Source organism: Aricia agestis, chromosome 16 (assembly GCF_905147365.1).
Source record: "Aricia agestis chromosome 16, ilAriAges1.1, whole genome shotgun sequence".
Lineage (NCBI taxonomy): Eukaryota > Metazoa > Arthropoda > Insecta > Lepidoptera > Lycaenidae > Aricia > Aricia agestis.
In genome coordinates this window covers 1423264-1442906 of record NC_056421.1, presented here as the reverse complement: position 1 = coordinate 1442906, position 19643 = coordinate 1423264, and the positions used below count along the sequence as shown (strand labels likewise).

At 38.0% G+C, this 19643-nt stretch overlaps 1 protein-coding gene across 4 annotated transcripts in view; it reads right to left on the bottom strand.

The window, feature by feature from the left end:
* The window catches only part of LOC121734924 (1-phosphatidylinositol 4,5-bisphosphate phosphodiesterase), a 70927-nt gene that overhangs the window by 24104 nt on the left and 27180 nt on the right, over positions 1-19643 (bottom strand). For all 4 annotated transcript variants that reach the window (XM_042125566.1, XM_042125567.1, XM_042125568.1 and 1 more), the window contains exons 2-4: positions 18753-18862; positions 17006-17119; positions 3051-3110 (exon numbers count right to left, since the gene is read on the bottom strand). In XM_042125566.1, coding sequence (XP_041981500.1) covers positions 3051-3110; positions 17006-17119; positions 18753-18809 — 231 coding nt within the window. In that variant the 5' untranslated portion in view covers positions 18810-18862. The remainder of the gene's footprint in view (positions 1-3050; positions 3111-17005; positions 17120-18752; positions 18863-19643) is intronic.

Here is a 19643-nt window from a genome sequence, read left to right as displayed (position 1 = left end):
GAGGCCGTGAATATGAGCCCAAACATGAAACCTCCACTTTGGGTTCATACGAAGGTCGGTTCCTATAGAATCCAGGTGATGCTGCAGCAGCAGCGTGTAAATATTTACTGTCTAGTGTCTATCTACTTCTTACTGGTTGTCGCAATTAAAATGAGCCCAAACACAAAACCTCTGCTCTGAGTTGGCGAGGAGTTGGATATCCTATTGATTACCAGGTGATACTGCAGCACCTGGTCAACTTTCCATTAATATGTGTATACGTATATTGCATATTCACAAATGTCACGAACTAGAATGAAATATAAAACCCATCAAACGAATACAAGTTGCTAACGGCCTTTCATGAACCAGATAAACCCTGATTGTCCAGCACTGAGCAGGCTGATGATGATGAATTATAGCTAAGAACACTCTCGATCATGTCAGCTTTCAAATAAAAAAAAAACTAGATCAAAATCGGTCCATCCGGTTGGATGCTACGATGCCACGGACAGATACACACACAGACAAACAGACAGACAGACAGACAGACACGTCAAACTTATAACATCCCTCTTTTTTGTCGGGGGTTATAAAGTGCGTGAGGTAAGAGACAGACAGACACACTTTCGCATCCATACTGTGTGTCTGTCTGTCCGATTAATTCTAAACCAATCACTTAATCGATTTTGATGAAATTCGGAATGGAGATACTTTTTATCCTGGAAAAATGTACGGTACCCGCGCAAAAAACGGAGTTATTAATGAGGATCTATGAACTTTTTAGGGCCACCTTTTATACGTGGGAGAGCCATGCTTCGGCACGAATGGGCCGGCTCGACCGGATAAATACCACGTTCTCACAGAAAACCGGCGTGAAACAGCGCTTGCGCTGTGTTTCGCCGAGTGAGTGAGTTTACCGGAGGCCCAATCCCCTAACCCCTACCCTATTCCCTTCCCTTCCCTCAACTATTCCCTTCCCTTCCCTTCCCTACCTTCCCCGATTACCCTATACCCTCTTAAAAGGTCGGCAACGCACTTGCAGCTCTTCTGATGCTGCGAGTGTCCATGGGCGACGGAAGTTGCTTTCCATCAGGTGGCCCGTTTGCTCGTTTGCCCCCTTATTTCATAAAAAAAAACAAACCTAGCTCCACTATAGAGAGTATATGTATTGTGTTATACAATAATTTGTGTGTAGCGCATGAAGAAAGCAAATATAATGATATGACTTCAAAAGTCTACTAACTTCTATTTCCTGGTAGAAAGTAATTTGATAGACGATATAATAATTGAATGTACCCTGTTAACTTAATCAATTTCCCATGGCCTACATAAATTGGTAATATCACTAATAAGTTTAGTTACGTAATTTAAATTAGCTAGATTGGCTTGAAATTATATTAAACGGGTATTTTAATACTTGGTTAAATATTTCACACTTTGCATAATATTTTAACAGTGACATAATCAAAGATTATTTTATCAATTTTGGTCTTTGAATTGATTAAAGTTAACTAATCATTAAATATCTCTGACTTCGGTTATAACAAGAGTGGAGCATTGTATAATGTATTTGTATAGTCTATAATAAGGGGTATAATCTTCGATCACTAATATACAAGATACACAGTCCGCGGCAAAAAACGACCTCACTAAAAGAGCACCAAACGCAACATTCTGGTGGACTTTTGATTTAGTAGTGCTCGAACGCTCCGCTGGGAAACATGTCCCAGTGCTCGTTCAAATCATACGTTTAAAACTCAAAAAAAGGATGTAATTTAATATTTCCGGTAAGTATTAATTTTATCCTAATATATTTCATACAATTGTATTATAAATATTGGTATTTCGTTAAGAAATCAACAAAAACAGTTTTAAAATTAAGTTGTAAAAAAGTCAACACGAGGTATAAACCATCTCAATTGCGAATACTCATACTAAAGGTACTTATCGTAGTTTATCATGCCCACTTGAAATGTTCGGGTGTTTCTGTTCCATTTGGTGGAGTCGCTATTAATTATTATTTATTTTATTGAGGAGTATATTTTTTTTAGGTTTCCTCGAGATCCAGTTAGATGTGGAGATTGGATATCAGTTATAGCACGGCAAAGATGCGAACAATTTTTCAAGCCGACTTTAGCGAGCGTTGTATGTTCTAAGCATTTATATTCAATGTATACACGTATATTTTAGTTAACTATAAAATTAAACATATTAGAACAACATAATATTACAAGTAAAAATAATTACTCCACACTTTATACATTAAACTTTGGAAAAATTAAAAAATGGACTATTAAAATTATTACAATCAACAAAAAATGTTGAACAGTTCGACTCCACTCATACTTCACTTCACCCTGTTCCAGCGGCGAAGTGCGGCCGTAAAATTATTGAAGTGCTTTTTTGGAATTGTAATAATTTAAACTTTAAGACATATGGACGATGGTTGAATTTAGTTTGAAGCGTGCGTCGTTCGTAAAAATTTATTGCTTTGTAAACACACATTGTACATTCGTTTTATAAAAAGATGTTTAATAACTATTATTAAGGTTGATTTTAGATAAATGTATACTTTTTTAAACACTTTTACTCGGCGACAGATTTTCGAGAGGTTTTGTAAGGGACTGTGTATCTTGTATATTAGTGATCGAAAGGGTATAATTTATAAATTAGTATAATAAACTAGATGTTCCGAGCGGCTTCGCCCGCGTAAATTAGGAGTTTCACGGAAACCGTACATTTTTGTGTGTCCCTTCATGTGGTCTATTCTTCTTGTGTGCCAAATAACATAAAAATAATTGCTCCAGTAGTTCTTAAGATAATGAGCAATTTCATATAATTTCCCCCGTTTTTTTCACATTTTCCTCTGTTTCTTCGCTCCTGTTAGTCTAAGCGTGATAAAATACAGCCTAAAGCCTTCCTCGATAAATGGGCTATCTAACACTGAAATAATTTTTCAAATCGGACCAGTAGTTCCTAAGATTAGCGCGTTCAAACAAACAAACTCTTCCGTTTTATAATATTAAAGTATAGATAGTTTAAAACTTTAAAGGGTTACCAGCACATACCTTGGGCACACCCCCCGATCTGACGTCACTGACTTGACACAGCTCGATCACGTCACCATCCTGAAATAACATCATCAGTTTTAGTTCAGCACCACTAAGAGACACACAAATACATCCTGAATGCCTAAGTACGGCCACTGTTTTTCTTCTAATGTGACTTTTGTTTGTAATTTGATCTTTGCTTACTTGAAATAAATGATTATTATTATTAACTCGCTATCTCGCTCTTGGTATGAAGACACTATCCGCATCACTATACTACGACTAGACCCTAAAAGGAATCGAAATCACGAGTTTCGGTGTGACTGACCCATAAAGTTAATATACCTCCGCTAGGTATATTAACTTTATGGACTGACCATAAGTTGATGATTGATCCTAGTAATTGATCTATAGTAATTTACTATTACTTTTTTATTGTTAATCCCTTGTATTTATCTTCTCCCCTTACACAAACACATCCTCAATATCAGTATTGACATTTTCGTTGTTCTCGCATCCGCCCCCGTATACCGCCCAACATCCGCCCTACAAACGTCTACAACAGACGCGGAGGAAATGTGGAAATTACGTACACGAGATTCCGACACGTGAGTAGGTACTGTGACTATGTGACAATTACACAATATGGAATATAGTAGTTCTACAGTTGTCGATGTATGTAATTATGTAGCATAATATACATAGTACCTGGATGACCGAGCTTTGCTCGGTATTATAGCAAACACTCATTGACCTCGTGTTACTTAATAACGCCATCTGCTGATCGTTAAAACAATTAGTTGCCAACAAAATAGTATTATTATTCGCCAATAGATGTCAGGAAGAGTCATATTTTTCAGTTTATCGATTATCGATAAAACACGAATAAAAAGACATTTTCTGAAAATGATTCCTAGCTAGATCGATTTATCGCTCCCGAAACCCCCTATATACTCGTACAAAATTTCATGAAAATCGTTGGAGCCGATTCCGAGATAAGTTAAAAGTCCCGTGTAAGATAAAAGTCCTACTATCCTACTAATAGTCTCTTGATATTCATGTTAGTCTTCACTCTTCGCACAATTTCTATTCTAATCTATGTGATGAATGCGTGTCTGTTTGTTACCTCTTCAAACTTTAACCGCTAATCCGATTCAAATAAAATTGTAAATGATGTAATTTCCCCCCCCCCCCCCCCCCCGGCCCAGAACCTGGGTAATTTCCCCCCCCCTGGCCCAGAACCTGGGTACGCCCATGCAGGCACCATCTAGTATTAAAAAACATCTGATTTGCAGAAATCTAACAAAACATTGTATGTATGTACTAGAGGTACCCAGTACTTTGTTTTGCATAATAAACAGGATATCAATTAGCACACCGTGAACTGCGTGTCAAATTGACCATGTCCATCACCAAAATACCACAATACATGACTAGATAATTTCAGGTTCATTGTCAATACGCCTTTGTGTGGTTTTTCCTGCAATACCCTATTCTATGATATCCTATAATGATATTATAATGATAGCCGTTTAGGGTCTACCTGTAATCAGTGCCGAATCCATATTTATTATGAGAGTAGACCACTATTTATTGCCGCCGCCCATGTAAGAAATCTGAAGGGCATCTATGGAGGCCGCCGTCCCTAGACCGTGGCCTATAACGGCCTATTTATAAATCCGGGGCTGCCTATAATAAACATCCATACTAATATTATAAATGCAAAAGTGTATGTCTGACAGTCCTTCTAATTTCTATCCGTCTGTTTGTTACCTCTTCACGCCTATCCTCGCCTAAACAGTTCGACCGATTTTACTGAAAGTATAGAGATACTTTGACTCCTGGGAAAGGATAAGGGGTACCATTATCCCGAAAAAATGTACGGTTCCCGCGCGATAATCGTATTTATGCGCAAAGAGATGCGGGCGTCATATTATATTTTTGCTACTAGCTGTTGCCCGCGACTTCGTCCGCGTCAGCAAAATGTGATAAAAAAGAAAATAAAAAGAGAGAAATTTTCCCCTTCCTTACCCAAATAGTAACGCCAATACTGAATAGAAAATCTTAAGGATAACGAATAAGAGTAAAATTATTATTTTAAAACAAAAATTGAAACCGACTTCCAAGGTAAAGACAATACTTAGTAATTGTCTTAAATGAACTAAAAAGTATTAATTAATAATTCATATTCTGTAGGTATGAATTTTACAGTAAACACTAACGGCCGTTCCCAATATTTGATCTATCTCTGGTTTTGCCCTACTAGAGATAAGAATAACTCACAATTGACATAAATTTATGTCTAATGTGAGCTATTCCTATCTCTAGTAGGGCAAAACCAGAGATAGATCAAATATTGAGAACGGCCGTAAGGCTGCGTCCCCATCAGACACGGCACGGCGCCGCCACCGTGTTACGGCACGACGCCGCCACCGTGATACGGTACGGCGCCGCACCGTGACACGGTGCCATGGGAGAGCCATGCTTCGGTACGAATGGGCCGGCTCGACCGGATAAATACCACGTTCACACAGAAAACCGGCGTGAAACAGCGCTTGCGCTGTGTTTCGCCGAGTGAGTGAGTTTACCGGAGGCCTAATCCCCTAACCCCTACCCTATTCCCTTCCCTACCCTCAACTATTTCCTTCCCTTCCCTTCCCTACCCTCCCCTATTACCCTATTCCCTCTTAAAAGGTCGGCAACGCACTTGCAGCTCTTCTGATGCTGCGAGTGTCTATGGGCGACGGAAGTTGCTTTCCATCAGGTGACCCGTTTGCTCGTTTGCCCCCTTATATCATAAAAAAAAAAAAGATTTGCAAAAACGTTGTGTCCAAGTTTGGCCAACACTATGCAAGCTGATCATCTGATTGTCTGACTAATATGATCCATGCGTCGAATGGGTATGTAATAAGCAACGTTTCGTGCCATTTTAACGCACCCATTGCAATTTCTTTTTGTTCTCCCCTTTGTGACTACAAATAAAACTCGATTTGACTATAAATAGACAACAAAGCTGTCCAGCTGTCAGTCCCCTGACGTATCTAGGTCCCGATAGGGGAAGCTCTTTGTTGTGTCACACATACTACTGTATAAAGGCCCTTTGTGATCCAATATCCTGCTGTCCTATGGTGTGTGTGTAATGTGTATATTGTGTATAGTGCAATTTACTTTGCCACTGCAGTTTTTTCGCTCAACTATTTCTACTAACATTTGAGAACCTAGTTCCGTACCCACGGGTAAAAACAGGACCTTCACTAGGATGGATGTCTGTCGGCCTATGTGCCACTAGGCTATATGCCAAGAACCACAATAGCTTGACAATAGATTTCTTTACAAATAAAACATCGAGCATAATAACACCAGGGAAACTAAGCTTTTAGATTAACAAAGAGCTTAAAACTATATATTTTTTTAATTATATTAAACCTGACTCTTATGCTGTCATGCGAAATCTATATATTTATCGGATCGTCGAGCGGAATACGTGAGCCAAAAACTTTGTATCCCTTTTGACGAAAAATGGGGAAACGTAGGTGAATGAAATTTTGCACAGTTATAGCTTTTATATGGTGAAGGAGTGCATCGAGCTAATAATATTTTGAAATTAAGCTTTTATCATACATTTTTTTAACAAATAAAACATTACACACACTACAACACACACACTAGGAAAAATGACAGATTTTTGAGTGACAAGCCTACTCGTATACATACGAATCATACTCTTTTATTTATGATTGAAGTCTGTTTATTTATTTATTTATTTATTCAAAAGATACACCAACAACATATTGTGACAACATTCAAAACTTAAAGTTAATACATTTTTGTTTTATACTAACACAATAGTTAATTACAGGCGTATGCGACTGTTTGAGAGTTATTTGCTCCTTACATTAAAAATAAGTTTAGTTGAAATGTGTCATAAGAAATGCCTGACTGACTATATTTAATATAATTATTATAGACGAACTTACATTTTTTACATTAATTAGAAGAATTACTAATATTTAATTTTATTTCATAACAATTAAGAAAAAAAAAGGCAATACAAATAAATACAATTTAAATTTTTGTCAGAATATCTACTGTTGACAACAAGGACACAAATTGAAAATGGATTATAGTTTTTTTTAATGAATCTTAAAGGCCGTATACACGATCGGTTCCAACCACCAACAGAGGTCACCTTGGTTTGGTCAACAAAGTTGAATTTCTATCTACACGTAAATCAACTCGTCTGTCTTGGGCCTTGGCTAGGCTGTGGAAAAGTGAACAATGGGACCACTATGTAAACCTCAAAAGACCGCAATAGCGCTGGCTTGTATAGAGCCTACATGTGATGAAAAAAAACGTAAAAAAGACGGTTGTAGATGAAACGGTGTTTAAAAGAAAGAAAAACGTAGAGCCACTTAATCATTTAACAAATATTGGACTCTGATGATTTTCTCAATTATTTTAGAATGGACGAAAATTCTTTGTCTGTGGAAGAACGTTTAATAGCAACGTTAAGATTTTTGGCTACTGGCGCTACACACCACATGCAACGCATCCGACGATCAATGTGCGACTGAGCGCCAACAAGCGTCTACACGGTAGCGTTTCAACTCAATGTTCTCTATTTGACATTGGTCGTGAGGGATGCGCTCACTACCAATAGTAGGGGAGGTCGCGCTCATTTTAAAAAGTTATTTCATACCGAGCGAAAATCGTAACAATAATACTATTCTATTAATACATAAGAGTTTTGATCGTCAGCTACTCCAGTATGGGTGGAATAAAAATTGAGAGCATCTCAAAGTTGTTGGAAATCGTATTGAATTGATATTAAAAAGATCCCAATTCGCACCCAATAAAGGTCATATCTAGATTATACACGTTTAGGTTTGGTAGGTGCTGTTTTAGTTTTAGTATATAACAACAGATGGCGCTTTTAAAGTAAAATGTATATAATTCTTCTTCACAAATATTGACTATCGAATTAATTACTTAAAATTGCTATGTGAGACAATTTTATGGTTAATTCAAACGAAAATCGCCGTCAGCTAAATATTTGCAGGTGGAAATGTCGTCTACGCGACGCCCTAGGATACATTGAGCGCGAAGTAGGGCTATATTGGTTATAGCTTATATCGCTGGCTGATGGGCTTTCCACCCGCATATTAACGACTGACGGTGGACTTTATTATTAAAAAGGTATCAACATTCACCTGTATAAATTTTGTACGGTATGAAAAGACTTTATATTTTAATTTTTTTAACATAGTTCAGTTACGCGACTGACGTTAAATCCCCCGTCTGCGATACGGCTGACGGTGCATTTTTGGATAAGCATGACCTCAATAATCATCCATAAAAATTTCATTCGGTATAAAATCACTTTTCGCAATTATTTTTTTTACAACTTTGAAATACTCTCAGTTAACATCCCACCACGGGTGCGGCGACTGACGCTGATTATATTGATTGATAAATATTAAGCTACCGCTGGACAAAAATTTGGTCGGTATGAAATGACTTAGCAAACGATAGCACCTCCCCTACTACAAGGCTATTGAAGGTTATTTGGTTGGTCAACCAAAAACAAGCGTCTACACGGTTGATTTTTGTTCCAACCCTACCAAGGTGACCTCTGTTGGTGGTTAGAACCGATCGTGTATACGGCCTTTTAGATACTTGACAATGCTTACACGGCCAGTCTACACTGGCTAGAAAAAAATATGATAGTCAATATTTTTTACAAAATATAGGTAGTAGTCCTAAATGTCGTTGAAACTAAGGTCGAATTTCGGCCATTGGGCGATCTCTAGTGACAATAAAATTACAAATTATTGTACAAAAAGATGATAAAATAAATAAAGATTTATTTAACCTATCATCCCATCTCGCGAAGTAGGTAAACATTTCAAACTGCGGCCGGGGTCCTCTTGACCCCATTCTGAATTTAAAATAATATAACGAACCTTAGCCCTCAGATGTAGCGGAACGAGTGAAAAAAGCGGGTTAGTTAACCATATTATAATATATATATATATATATATATATATATATATATATATATATATATATATATATATATATATATATATATATTTTTTTTTTTTTTTTTTTTTTCTTTCGACGCCCATGGACACTCGCAGCATCAGAGAAGAGCTGCAGTGCGTTGCTGGCCTTTTAAGAGGGAATAGGGTGATAGGGGAGGGTAGGGATGGGAAGGGAAGGGAATAGGGGAGGGTAGGGAAGGGAATAGGATTGGGCCTCCGGTACTCTCTCACTCGGCGAAACACAGCGCAAGCGCTGTTTCACGCCGGTTTTCTGTGAGGACGTGGTATTTCTCCGGTCGAGCCGGCCCATTCGTGCCGAAGCATGGCTTTCCCACGTATAATATAATAATAATAAAAAATTATAATATCTATGGACGCTTCACACCACGTTAGTCTGGCCCCGTGCTAAGCACCTGAAGGACTTGTGTAATGTGTTACAGGTACCATACAACGGATATAATTATATTTAATACTGTTTATGCTATACATATAATGTTAATGATACACATATTTTAATGCACATCCATGACCCAGGAACTTTGAAAAACTTTTTATTCCGTCGGCGGGATTCGAACCCGCGACCCCCGGCTTGAGCTACAGTCCACCAACTGAGCCACAGAGGTCCATACTAATATTATAAATTCGAAAGCGTGCCTGTATATCTGTTACGTCTTCATGCCCAAACCGTGGAACAGATTTTGCTGAAATTTGGTATGAGAATACTTTGAGCCCGGGAAAACACATAGGATACTTTTTATCCTGAAAAACTTAACGGTTCCCGCGCGATGAGTTTTGGGCTTTGGCGCAACGGAGTTGCGGGCATCATCTAGTGCTGAGTGCAGTGGTTCTAAACCTTTTAGTCATGACTCATGAGGGACCATTTCACCAAAAGTCTATATTGCCGGGGACCACCCAGTTGGTTTACTTAAATAGAGAATTGTTTCATAAAGAAAACAAGCACAAATTTATAATTAGCACTCATTTATTTTTTATTTGGCAAAAATCTAAAAGCTGTTACGACTCGACTTATTACGTCACGTACTCACGTCCAATAAATTTATTATTCGTAGGTCACGTCCCATACTATAAGGTTGGCTTCGCGGACCACTTGGAATGCCTCAGGCGAACCACCGGTTAAGAACCACTGATCTAGTGATTATTATAAAGGCAAAATCTTGTGAGTGCATAATATTGTTTGTTACTTTAACCACATCTAAACGGCTATCCAGCAATTTCAATTCAATTAGGGTTTTCGATATATCATTATGCCACCCGAGGGACGGCAGGGTCTGTCGTGTCAAATGTCGTGTCAGAGTTCAGACAGACATAATATGACAGCTATATCGAGACATGTGGAACTTGGAAGCTCTCAAGGGAGGCCATTTTTAAAAGAAGAAGAACTTGGAAGCTATTTCGTGACATATGACATCTGTTTGGCACGTCACACGAATAACGATAGACCCTACGGCTGATTGGAAAGATTCTATTACAATTTATAGATAAGTGATAACGGACTGGTGAATTTCAATAAAGTCTGTAATAATAACTGCGTAGTTTTGTAGAGAAAAGTAGAAAAACAATAGCTTTAAATTCTGGCAATTATCTCAATTTATTGAAGGAAAATCCTAAGGGCCAGACCACAACATTGCGTTGCGGCATCGCATCGCAAAAACAACATCGCACAGAAATGCGATGCGATGTCGGAGCGCAAAATTTAATTGGAAATAGTCACTGTCGCATCGGAAATTACCACGATGCGTTCTGCGGCGTCGTAGATTTTTACCATTATAGGTTTATGATTTTTACGATGCGACGCCGCAACGCAGTGTTGTGGCCTGGCCCCTTACTCATTATTTCAAAATATTTTTATTTAATTAATTCATAAAACCCTGTTACCGTACAATTACAGAACCGCAGAACAGGTAATTAGTTCTGATAATGAAAGGGATTAATTAAAAGTTTAAAACAAAGGGCCGGTGAGTCGCTAACAAGAGCTTTTAACACGACCTACTACAGCTTTTTCGCTGTCCGTTTATACGGATTTTTAATGTTCTCCGTTCTCGATAATTTGATAAGGTGTAACAAAAACTAGGGGAGATCGCAGACGACAGACTTTTTTCTTTTTAGTTTGTGTATGTGTTCCTTGTAGAGAGTTCAATGTGAAAGTAGCAGCGCTGAAAGACCATTTTTAGGGTTCCGTACCCAAAGGGTAAAAAAGGGTAGGGTAGGGTATTACTAAGACTTCGTTGTCTGTCCGTCTGTCTGTCTCCTGGCTGTATCTCAAGAACCGCTATAGCTAGACTTCTGAAATTTTCACAGATTGTGTATATCTGTTGCCGCTATAACAACAAATACTGAAAACAAAGTAAAATTAATATTTAAGGGGGGCTCCCATACAACCAACGTGATTTTTTCGGCCTTTAAAGCTCTATAAGAATAATGGCAAGAGGTAGGGACTTGAATTTTTCACACGTTCTTGTGTTAAATGTGTACTTTAATATTTAATAATAATATTAAAATAAAATAATAAAATTAAGAGGGGCTCCCATACAAAAAACACAATGTTAGCCTATTTTTGCTCTGTATCGGTACGGAACCCTTCGTGTACTGAGTCCGACTCGCACTTGGCCGATTTTTTTACTTGTATGTGGAAATTCATGACACTGAGGCGCTTGCCCATACAAAAGTGAAAACATGGTCTGTCAGCGCTGCTATTTTTCCAGTGAACAACACGTACAGTGTAGTGTGTACACACCCTAAATTATTATCAGTTATCACTAATTAGTTTTGTTATGCCCTGTAAGTGACGCACGAAACTCCGTTGTGCCAATATTCGTTTATCGCGCGGGAACCATTAATTTTTCCGAGATAAAAAGTATCATGTATGTCCTTTTCCAGGACTCAAAGTATCCCCAATCTATAAACCAAATTCCAACCAAAAAAACGTAAAAAATAAATAAAAATTAGCTTCTAGCCTTTCGTCTCAATGGGATGAAAATTTATGGGACGAAAGACTCAACTACTGGCTCCCACGGTGGGTTAGTAAAAAAAATCAAAGCAAGATTTATCTGGACCACTCCAATTTCCGATATTTGCTTGTACAAGCAACGAATATTTGAGTGATATCTGTGGTGATATCTCATACTCTAAAACGCCCCAGCCCAGGGGTACTGAAAAATACATTCGAGTACATTCGGAATGGGCATCTAGGTCAGAGCTCGGATATTCCCTAGGCTTCTAGGTCATGCAGGGTATCTAGAATGTATGGAATTTCGCGATGTAAAACTATTGTAGTCCAGATAGCTGTTGGAATTCCTAATATTGCTTGCTAGCAAACTTAATGAATTCTAGATTTGAAATTACATTTTGTTGAAATAAAAACTATCACAATAATAATGTTCTTTCCCGAAAATCAAAATGTCAATAGGTATTCTGTTGCGATTCATCAGTTCAAGTTTTTTAGGGTTCCGTAGCCAAATGGCAAAAAACGGAACCCTTATAGATTCGTCATGTCTGTCTGTCCGTCCGTATGTCACAGCCACTTTTCTCCGAAACTATAAGAGCTATACTATTGAAACTTGGTAAGTTGGGTAAAATGTAGTCTATGAACCGCATTAAGATTTTGATACAAAAATGGAAAAAATATTAAAAATTTTAGGGGTCCCCATATGTACAACTGAAACAAAAAAAAATTTTTTTTCATCTGAGCTATGCGTGTGGGATATCTATGGATAGGTCTTCAAAAATCATATTGAAGTTACTGATATAATTTTTTTCTAACCTGAATAGTTTGCGAGAGAGACTCTTCCAAAGTGGTAAAATGTGTCCCCCCCCCCCCCTCTAACTTCTAAAGTAGGGGCATGATAAATCTAAAAAAAATATATGATATACATTACTATAAAAACTACTAACGAAAATTGGTTTGAACGAGATCTAGCTGGTAGTTTTTTTTTATACGTCATAAATGGTAAACTTTAAATTAACTTTCATTAAATCAACTGAAGCATAAAAATAAATCAAAAACCTTTTAATTTCATAAAAAATAAACCTTATTGTTGCTGCGGAACCCTTCATGGGCGAGTCCAACTCGCACTTGGCCGGTTTTTATTAGATCACATTTTTTGGCCACCCAAAACTTAACACATAGTCTTAGCTATCAAATACAAACTATCATAATATATTATACAGTCTAGAACTCTAGACGTTAACCATAAACTAGCCTTTAAAAATTTACATTTAAAAGACCACAGAGATATTAACCCCGAAGCTCCTCTGGTACCTGACGTAATTTATGGACGCCTTTCAAGTACCTACATAATAGATTGCTCAGGAGTTGCTGAAGCGAGGACCACCCACGTACATCCACCAGACCACACAAAAAGGATCATGCGCTAAATTACATCAAATTAAATATTTGAGTAAAAGCTAAAATCTAGCGAAATGTTAAAATAATATCAAACATCGTCCTTCTCTCTTCACACTCACGCACGTCTTTAATATGCCAGGTGAAAAAGAACGACGCGGATTCATCGCCAAATTAGTTTTTTCTCAATAACTCGATAAATATACAACATTTTAAAAATCCGCTAGGTCGATTCTCAATGATAGAATTTTATACAATGTGTTAAAATATTAACTTAGTTCAATGCACGGTTATGGCAATAAATGAAAAATTCGTGAAAATTAGATGCATCTTTGTGATTTTTTTCTATCGAGAAAATTTTTAGATATCGTGTTTTTGCTCAGATCGAATTCTCAGAAATATAATGTAGTATCTAATTTTAGAAAATGAAACATATTTCTTTGCTTATTTTCAAGTATAAAAATGAATTATAAAATCGACACTTTAGGGTTAGTCACCCCCTTAAGTATATTAAATGTTTCAAAGGATATGCGGTTGAAATTACAGGATACAAATTACAAACTAAAAAACTTTGCATATATAACAGTAGTTAAAGCTGCTGGTTCTTACCTAGACTTTGGAAACGTCCTGGAAGAAGTCCTATGCCTATGACCTCTATAGTCCAGAGGTATAAAGTACATAATCTACTATTTGATTACTGGCGCTGTGGTGGTCTCAACTACGTAAAATGGGTTTTTTAAACAATGTTTTTTGTAAAGGAATTGTCATTATTTAAGTATAAAAAAGTACCGTTTTAAAATTGAAAAAAATTTCTATACTTACGCTAAGGTATATCAGTACACAATTTGATAAATTCTGCTTGATAGAAAAAAATCTCAAAGTAGACTGTTATAACTTATAACGCTGTTTTTCATAATTAAATCATTTTACGGCTAAATTACACACTTTCTAGAAAAAACAAAAAATTTAGTACATTTGTCGTAACCTAACCTAAACGATTTGATATATTTGATTTGTGTAATACTAAAAACAAAAGGTTTTTTCTCCTATTTCCTATTATTCAAGGCACGCGGCGAGCGCGTAACCGCCACTGTACAAGGCGCGCTGATATGAATGTTGTTTTAATGTCCTTTACGTCGATATTCATCGACAGACATCGACCTGCTAATTTTAGGGACTACTGGGCCTTAAAGCGTTACCCTAGCCTTCGCTTGGCAAGGATTTAAAAGAAGTTCATACAAGAAAAAGTTCAGCGTTCCTAAATGTCATGTCTTAAATATATAATGCTAAAGAATGGACCACGTCTGTGTTAACCCATACCACCCATATAAGATTAACAGTTTACACTTATTAACACCACTGCTTAAGTATTCTTTAATCTTTTAATAAAGACTTTAGCTGAGAAAAGTTCTTTATGTCAATGTCTTCATTAAATAACTCGAGTAACTATTAAATCTCTCTAAATACGGCAGTGAAACAGTCAATTGGCTTGTAAAACATGGCTTGTACTTGTGTAGTGATTCATTCTCAATTTAAGACACGAGTGGATGAACCGGGTAATAAATAACTCCCACACCGGTTTCGGTGACGGTGGCCGATTTCATTGAAACCAGGCCAGTTACGCAGGAGTAATTTTATAGTATCCAAGTGTGTGCGCAGTACACAAGAGCACTCTCTATTCCTTTACTCTCATAACCCAGTGGGACGGAAGACCGACACGTCAGGACCGACTTTATGCCCATCCGACGCATGGATCATCTTACTTATCAGACAATCAAGTGATCAATCTGCATTGTCCTAACCAAACTTGGAAATAACATGTTTCCAATGCGATAACCGAACCCACGACCTCCGAGTCAAGAGCCACGCTCTTAACCACTGGACCACAGAGTCGTTATATTTTATTTTTGTAAAATGAACCGGGTAACTAACATTTCACAACATAAGAGCAATTATTAATTTTTGCTCTTATAATTTGAACAAATCTTGTAACTTACCTTTCATCATCTGGCACATAATATATCTGGCTATACATAGAAACCTAATTTTAATTTAAAATCATTTTCCCGGTCCTGAAGCCTCTATTTATGCAAAAAACGTCAGTTTTCAAATTGTTACTTACCTGCTTCATCCTCTCATGTTCCAATTGAGACGTCTGCTAAAGCTCTTCATCCATTGAACCCATCAAACAATCGAAATCGCCAGAAACGCCGTAAAATAGAAATAGCACCGATCTGTTTCTGACCGATCCAGTCGGCCATTTTGTTTCAGATTGTTTATGAGCAATTGGTTTTAGATTTACTGGTCTTGCTCTTACAGGTACACTTAATATTATGTATACAGTTACAGGTTAATACAGAATAATAGGTAGACGTATTGCCATTTGTGTACAAGTTTGTTGCGCTGAAATTAGGATAGCATATCCCGGAAATGTGCACAATTTCTATGTTACTGTCCCGCGGAACTCTACCTATTTCACCAAAATAGCTTCAGCATTCAGACACACTTATTACTTCGTTTTTTCACACCTCTATGTTAATACATAGAGGTGTGAACTACGAAGTAATATCAGAATGATCTTCTGTGGCGACGCGATGCGGCCAATTTTAATACCGATTAAAATTGGCCAAAATAGCATTGCTCCATAAAAGCTTCTTTATCATAATATGTACATTATTGTACCACTATATGTATCAAAAGTGAAAATGTTAACTGTCCAGCTATCTTGGCTAGGAAGAAATACAGCCTAATGATAGTTACAGATAGACAGACAGGCAGACAAAGTTTACCCGGGTACAGAATCCTTAAAGAAAGGAAAGAAAATATCTTCATTTAAATAAAATGCTCGTCTTCATTCAACATTTCAGTGAAATATTTCCCTTCAGTGACTTATTTGATAAGATAAGCTAATTAACTCAAGCTTCAAAGGGAAGAGTTGCCTTTAAAAGGTTCTGGATAAGTAACAAGTTTTTTCTCTGACTTGTAGAGAGATAATCTAATGACTAATGTAAGTACCTAATTTCTTTGAATTTTGAGGCGACTTTTGCTGCTAAAATTATGTGATATCTGCTGGACGGAGAGGTTTAGAGGTGTAAGCACACTGAGACGGGCCGTGCCGGGGCTCAGCGTGCCGGGGCTCATCGCAAAAATCCGCCTCCATACAATTTGTATGGAAGCGGAAATCCGCTGCGCCCCGACACAGTGTGCGATACGCGCATCCGCTTCCATACAAATTGTATGGAGGCGGATTTTTGCGATGAGCCCCGGCACGCTGAGCCCCGGCATGGCCCGTCTCAGTGTGCTCACTCCTTTAATAAACATTCCTTATGCTGGCCATACACCATCCTTCCTATCGTCCAATCGGCATGACGCTACCGATTGGATCAGTTAGAACTGACCGTGTGTGGGAGTGGAGTGGCATGACTCATCGGTCACTCAACGACACTTTTGTGTCATGTCGTTACAACTTTTTCTGTCTACCCCTTTTGCAACGCACGATAAGGAACTTCGTTCCGAAAACATAACCCTCTTGGTGCAATCGGGTAAAAGTATGATGTTCCACGTACCTTCCCCTCGCTCTTCCAATAGATGAAGAAGCCGTACTCGTCGACCTTGAACAGGCAGTTCATCTCCAGCTCCGTGTTGTCCTTCTCCTCCGTCCATCGGTCGAACGTCGCGCCCTGCAACATCAAAATGGGTTCAGCAAAAACATGTCTGGATTGTTTAATTAGGGTGCATTTAGAATAGCAGATTCTGTAAAATTTCTTGAGAGGTGTCGCGTAACAATTTAACAGATTCTTTTCTGTCTACCTCTTCTAGATTTTTACGAGTATAATATTATGAGGTACATAATTAGTTACATACAATAATTTATACAGAGTGTAACAAAAATAAGTGATAATACTTTAGGGTGTGTACGTGTTCCTTGTAGAGAGTTCACTGTGAAAGTAGCAGCGCTGAAAGACCAAAAAATTTTTTCACTTTTGTATGGAGAAACTCGTGACGCTCAGACCCTTGTCCATACAAAAGTTAAAAAAAATTTCGTCTTTCAGCACTGCTACTTTCACAGTGAACTTTGTACAAGGAACACGTACACACCCTAAAGTATTATCACTTATTTTTGTTACACACTGTATATAGGAGAACTCTGCACCTAGACTTTGTGGTAAAATATGGGTCAGTCGATACTTGATATTGTATGCTCTTCGCTATTAATAACTTATTTATATCCGTACTCCGGAATATGCAATTTGAAAAATTATACAATGTAAGCTATGCCGGCAATGCTTATACGCTGGTATATTAGGTAATACATAGCCGGGAAATATTTTATAAGCGTTGAGCTGAAGAATTTGAATAAAAGCTTCTATTGAATATTTAGCATGCAGATTGCAAAGTATGTAAGATATTGTAGTAACCATGTTACATACTTTGCAATTTGCAAACATCATCCTGTTGTTTGCAAATTTTGAAAGAAAGAAAATTTTGCATAGGTACATCCAAAAACTTCTTTAGAATTCTTTGAGGTACATCATCTATTTGCTTGATAATCATATCTCTTCAATCTTCATGTCGAGCCATGAGTCACGATGGATATTTTAACGTGGGAGAGCCATGCTTCAGCACGAATGGGCCGGCTCGAGTGGAGAAATACCACGGGCTCACGAGTGAGTGAGTTTGCCGGAGGCCCAATCCCCTACCCTCCCCTATTAGCCTTTTCCTTTTAAAAGGCCGGCAACGCACCTGCAGCTCTTCTGATGCTGTGAGTGTCCATGGGCGACGGAAGTTGATTTCCATCAGGTGACCCGTTTGCTAGCTTTGCTTGACGTCAGACTCTTTCTTGTGTATCAAATTATTACATTATACAGTTTTTAAATAAACTTTACCTTAAATATAATTTATCTTTGTTTATTTATCTAGTGGGAGAGCCATGCTTCGGCACGAATGGGCCGGCTCGACCGGAGAAATACCACGTTCTCACAGAAAACCGGCGTGAAACAGCGCTTACGATGTGTTTCGCCGAGTGAGTGAGTTTACCGGAGGCCCAATCCCCTACCCTATTCCCTTCCCTACCCTCCCCTATTCCCTTTCCTTCCCATCCCTACTCATCCCTACCCTCCCCTATTACCCTATTCCCTCTTAAAAGGCCGGCAACGCACCTGCAGCTCTTCTGATACTGCGAGTGTCCATGGGCGACGGAAGTTGCTTTTCATCAGGTGACGCGTTTGCTCGTTTGCCCCCTTATTTCATAAAAAAAAAAAAAACTTTATAATCATTCATTTTCATCAGGAGTATCTCATTTAACGCAATTACCTGTAACAGGGGCTCCGGGGTGGGGATCTGCCAGTTGAATTCGAACTTTTTCGTCATGGTGTAAGATCTACTTCACCTTGACAGTTCTAACTTTCAGTACGCCATTCCATCTGTGAACAAAGAAAACAAAATTAGTTTTATATTTTAGAGAATATTTCTAGGAAAAAATACTCTTTGATTAAGTAAAACATGCCTTTTTTAGTTAAAGGACAAAAAAAAGTCCCGCGGTAACCATACGTTTCCCCAAAGTCGAGTCTTTCTACTCCTTAAAGCTTACAAAAAGAACCATACTGCACTAGCTCTTTAGATAAAGTACAAGTCCGATCCGCTAAAAAGTGGCCTTATAGACAAGGATAAAACATAGCGTCGGCAACCGACATAGAGCAAGCACGCTAGGCCGAAAATACGCGGCCGAAGTTCGGGCATGATTACGCCTACAATGCTACGCTACGCTAAGCATACACTATAACGCGACGTAATTTCCGCATGGTGTGTCATCACTCATCAGCAATTTAAAATACATTGCAATTTGCAGGTGTAATCACGCCGAACTTCGGCCGTGTATTTTCGGCCTAGTGTGTTACTAATGCTCTCTGTTGGCAGTGCATCCATGTTCCGTGCTTTATGAAAATAAATCCAGTAAGAAAGTCTATTTGATGTAAAAAAATAACGTTGAAATTGGATTTTCGCGATTCTGCTTTATTGTATAGACCCGCCCCGGCGTCGCACGGGTATAAGTTATAACATATATAGCCACTGAAAAAATCATAAACCTTACGACGGTATATATTAAGTCTATGGTAAAAATGATTAAAATCGATAGCCTATGATCCTTCACGTGGTCTACGTCTTATCTGTGCCAAATGACATAAAAATTGCTCCAGTAGTTCG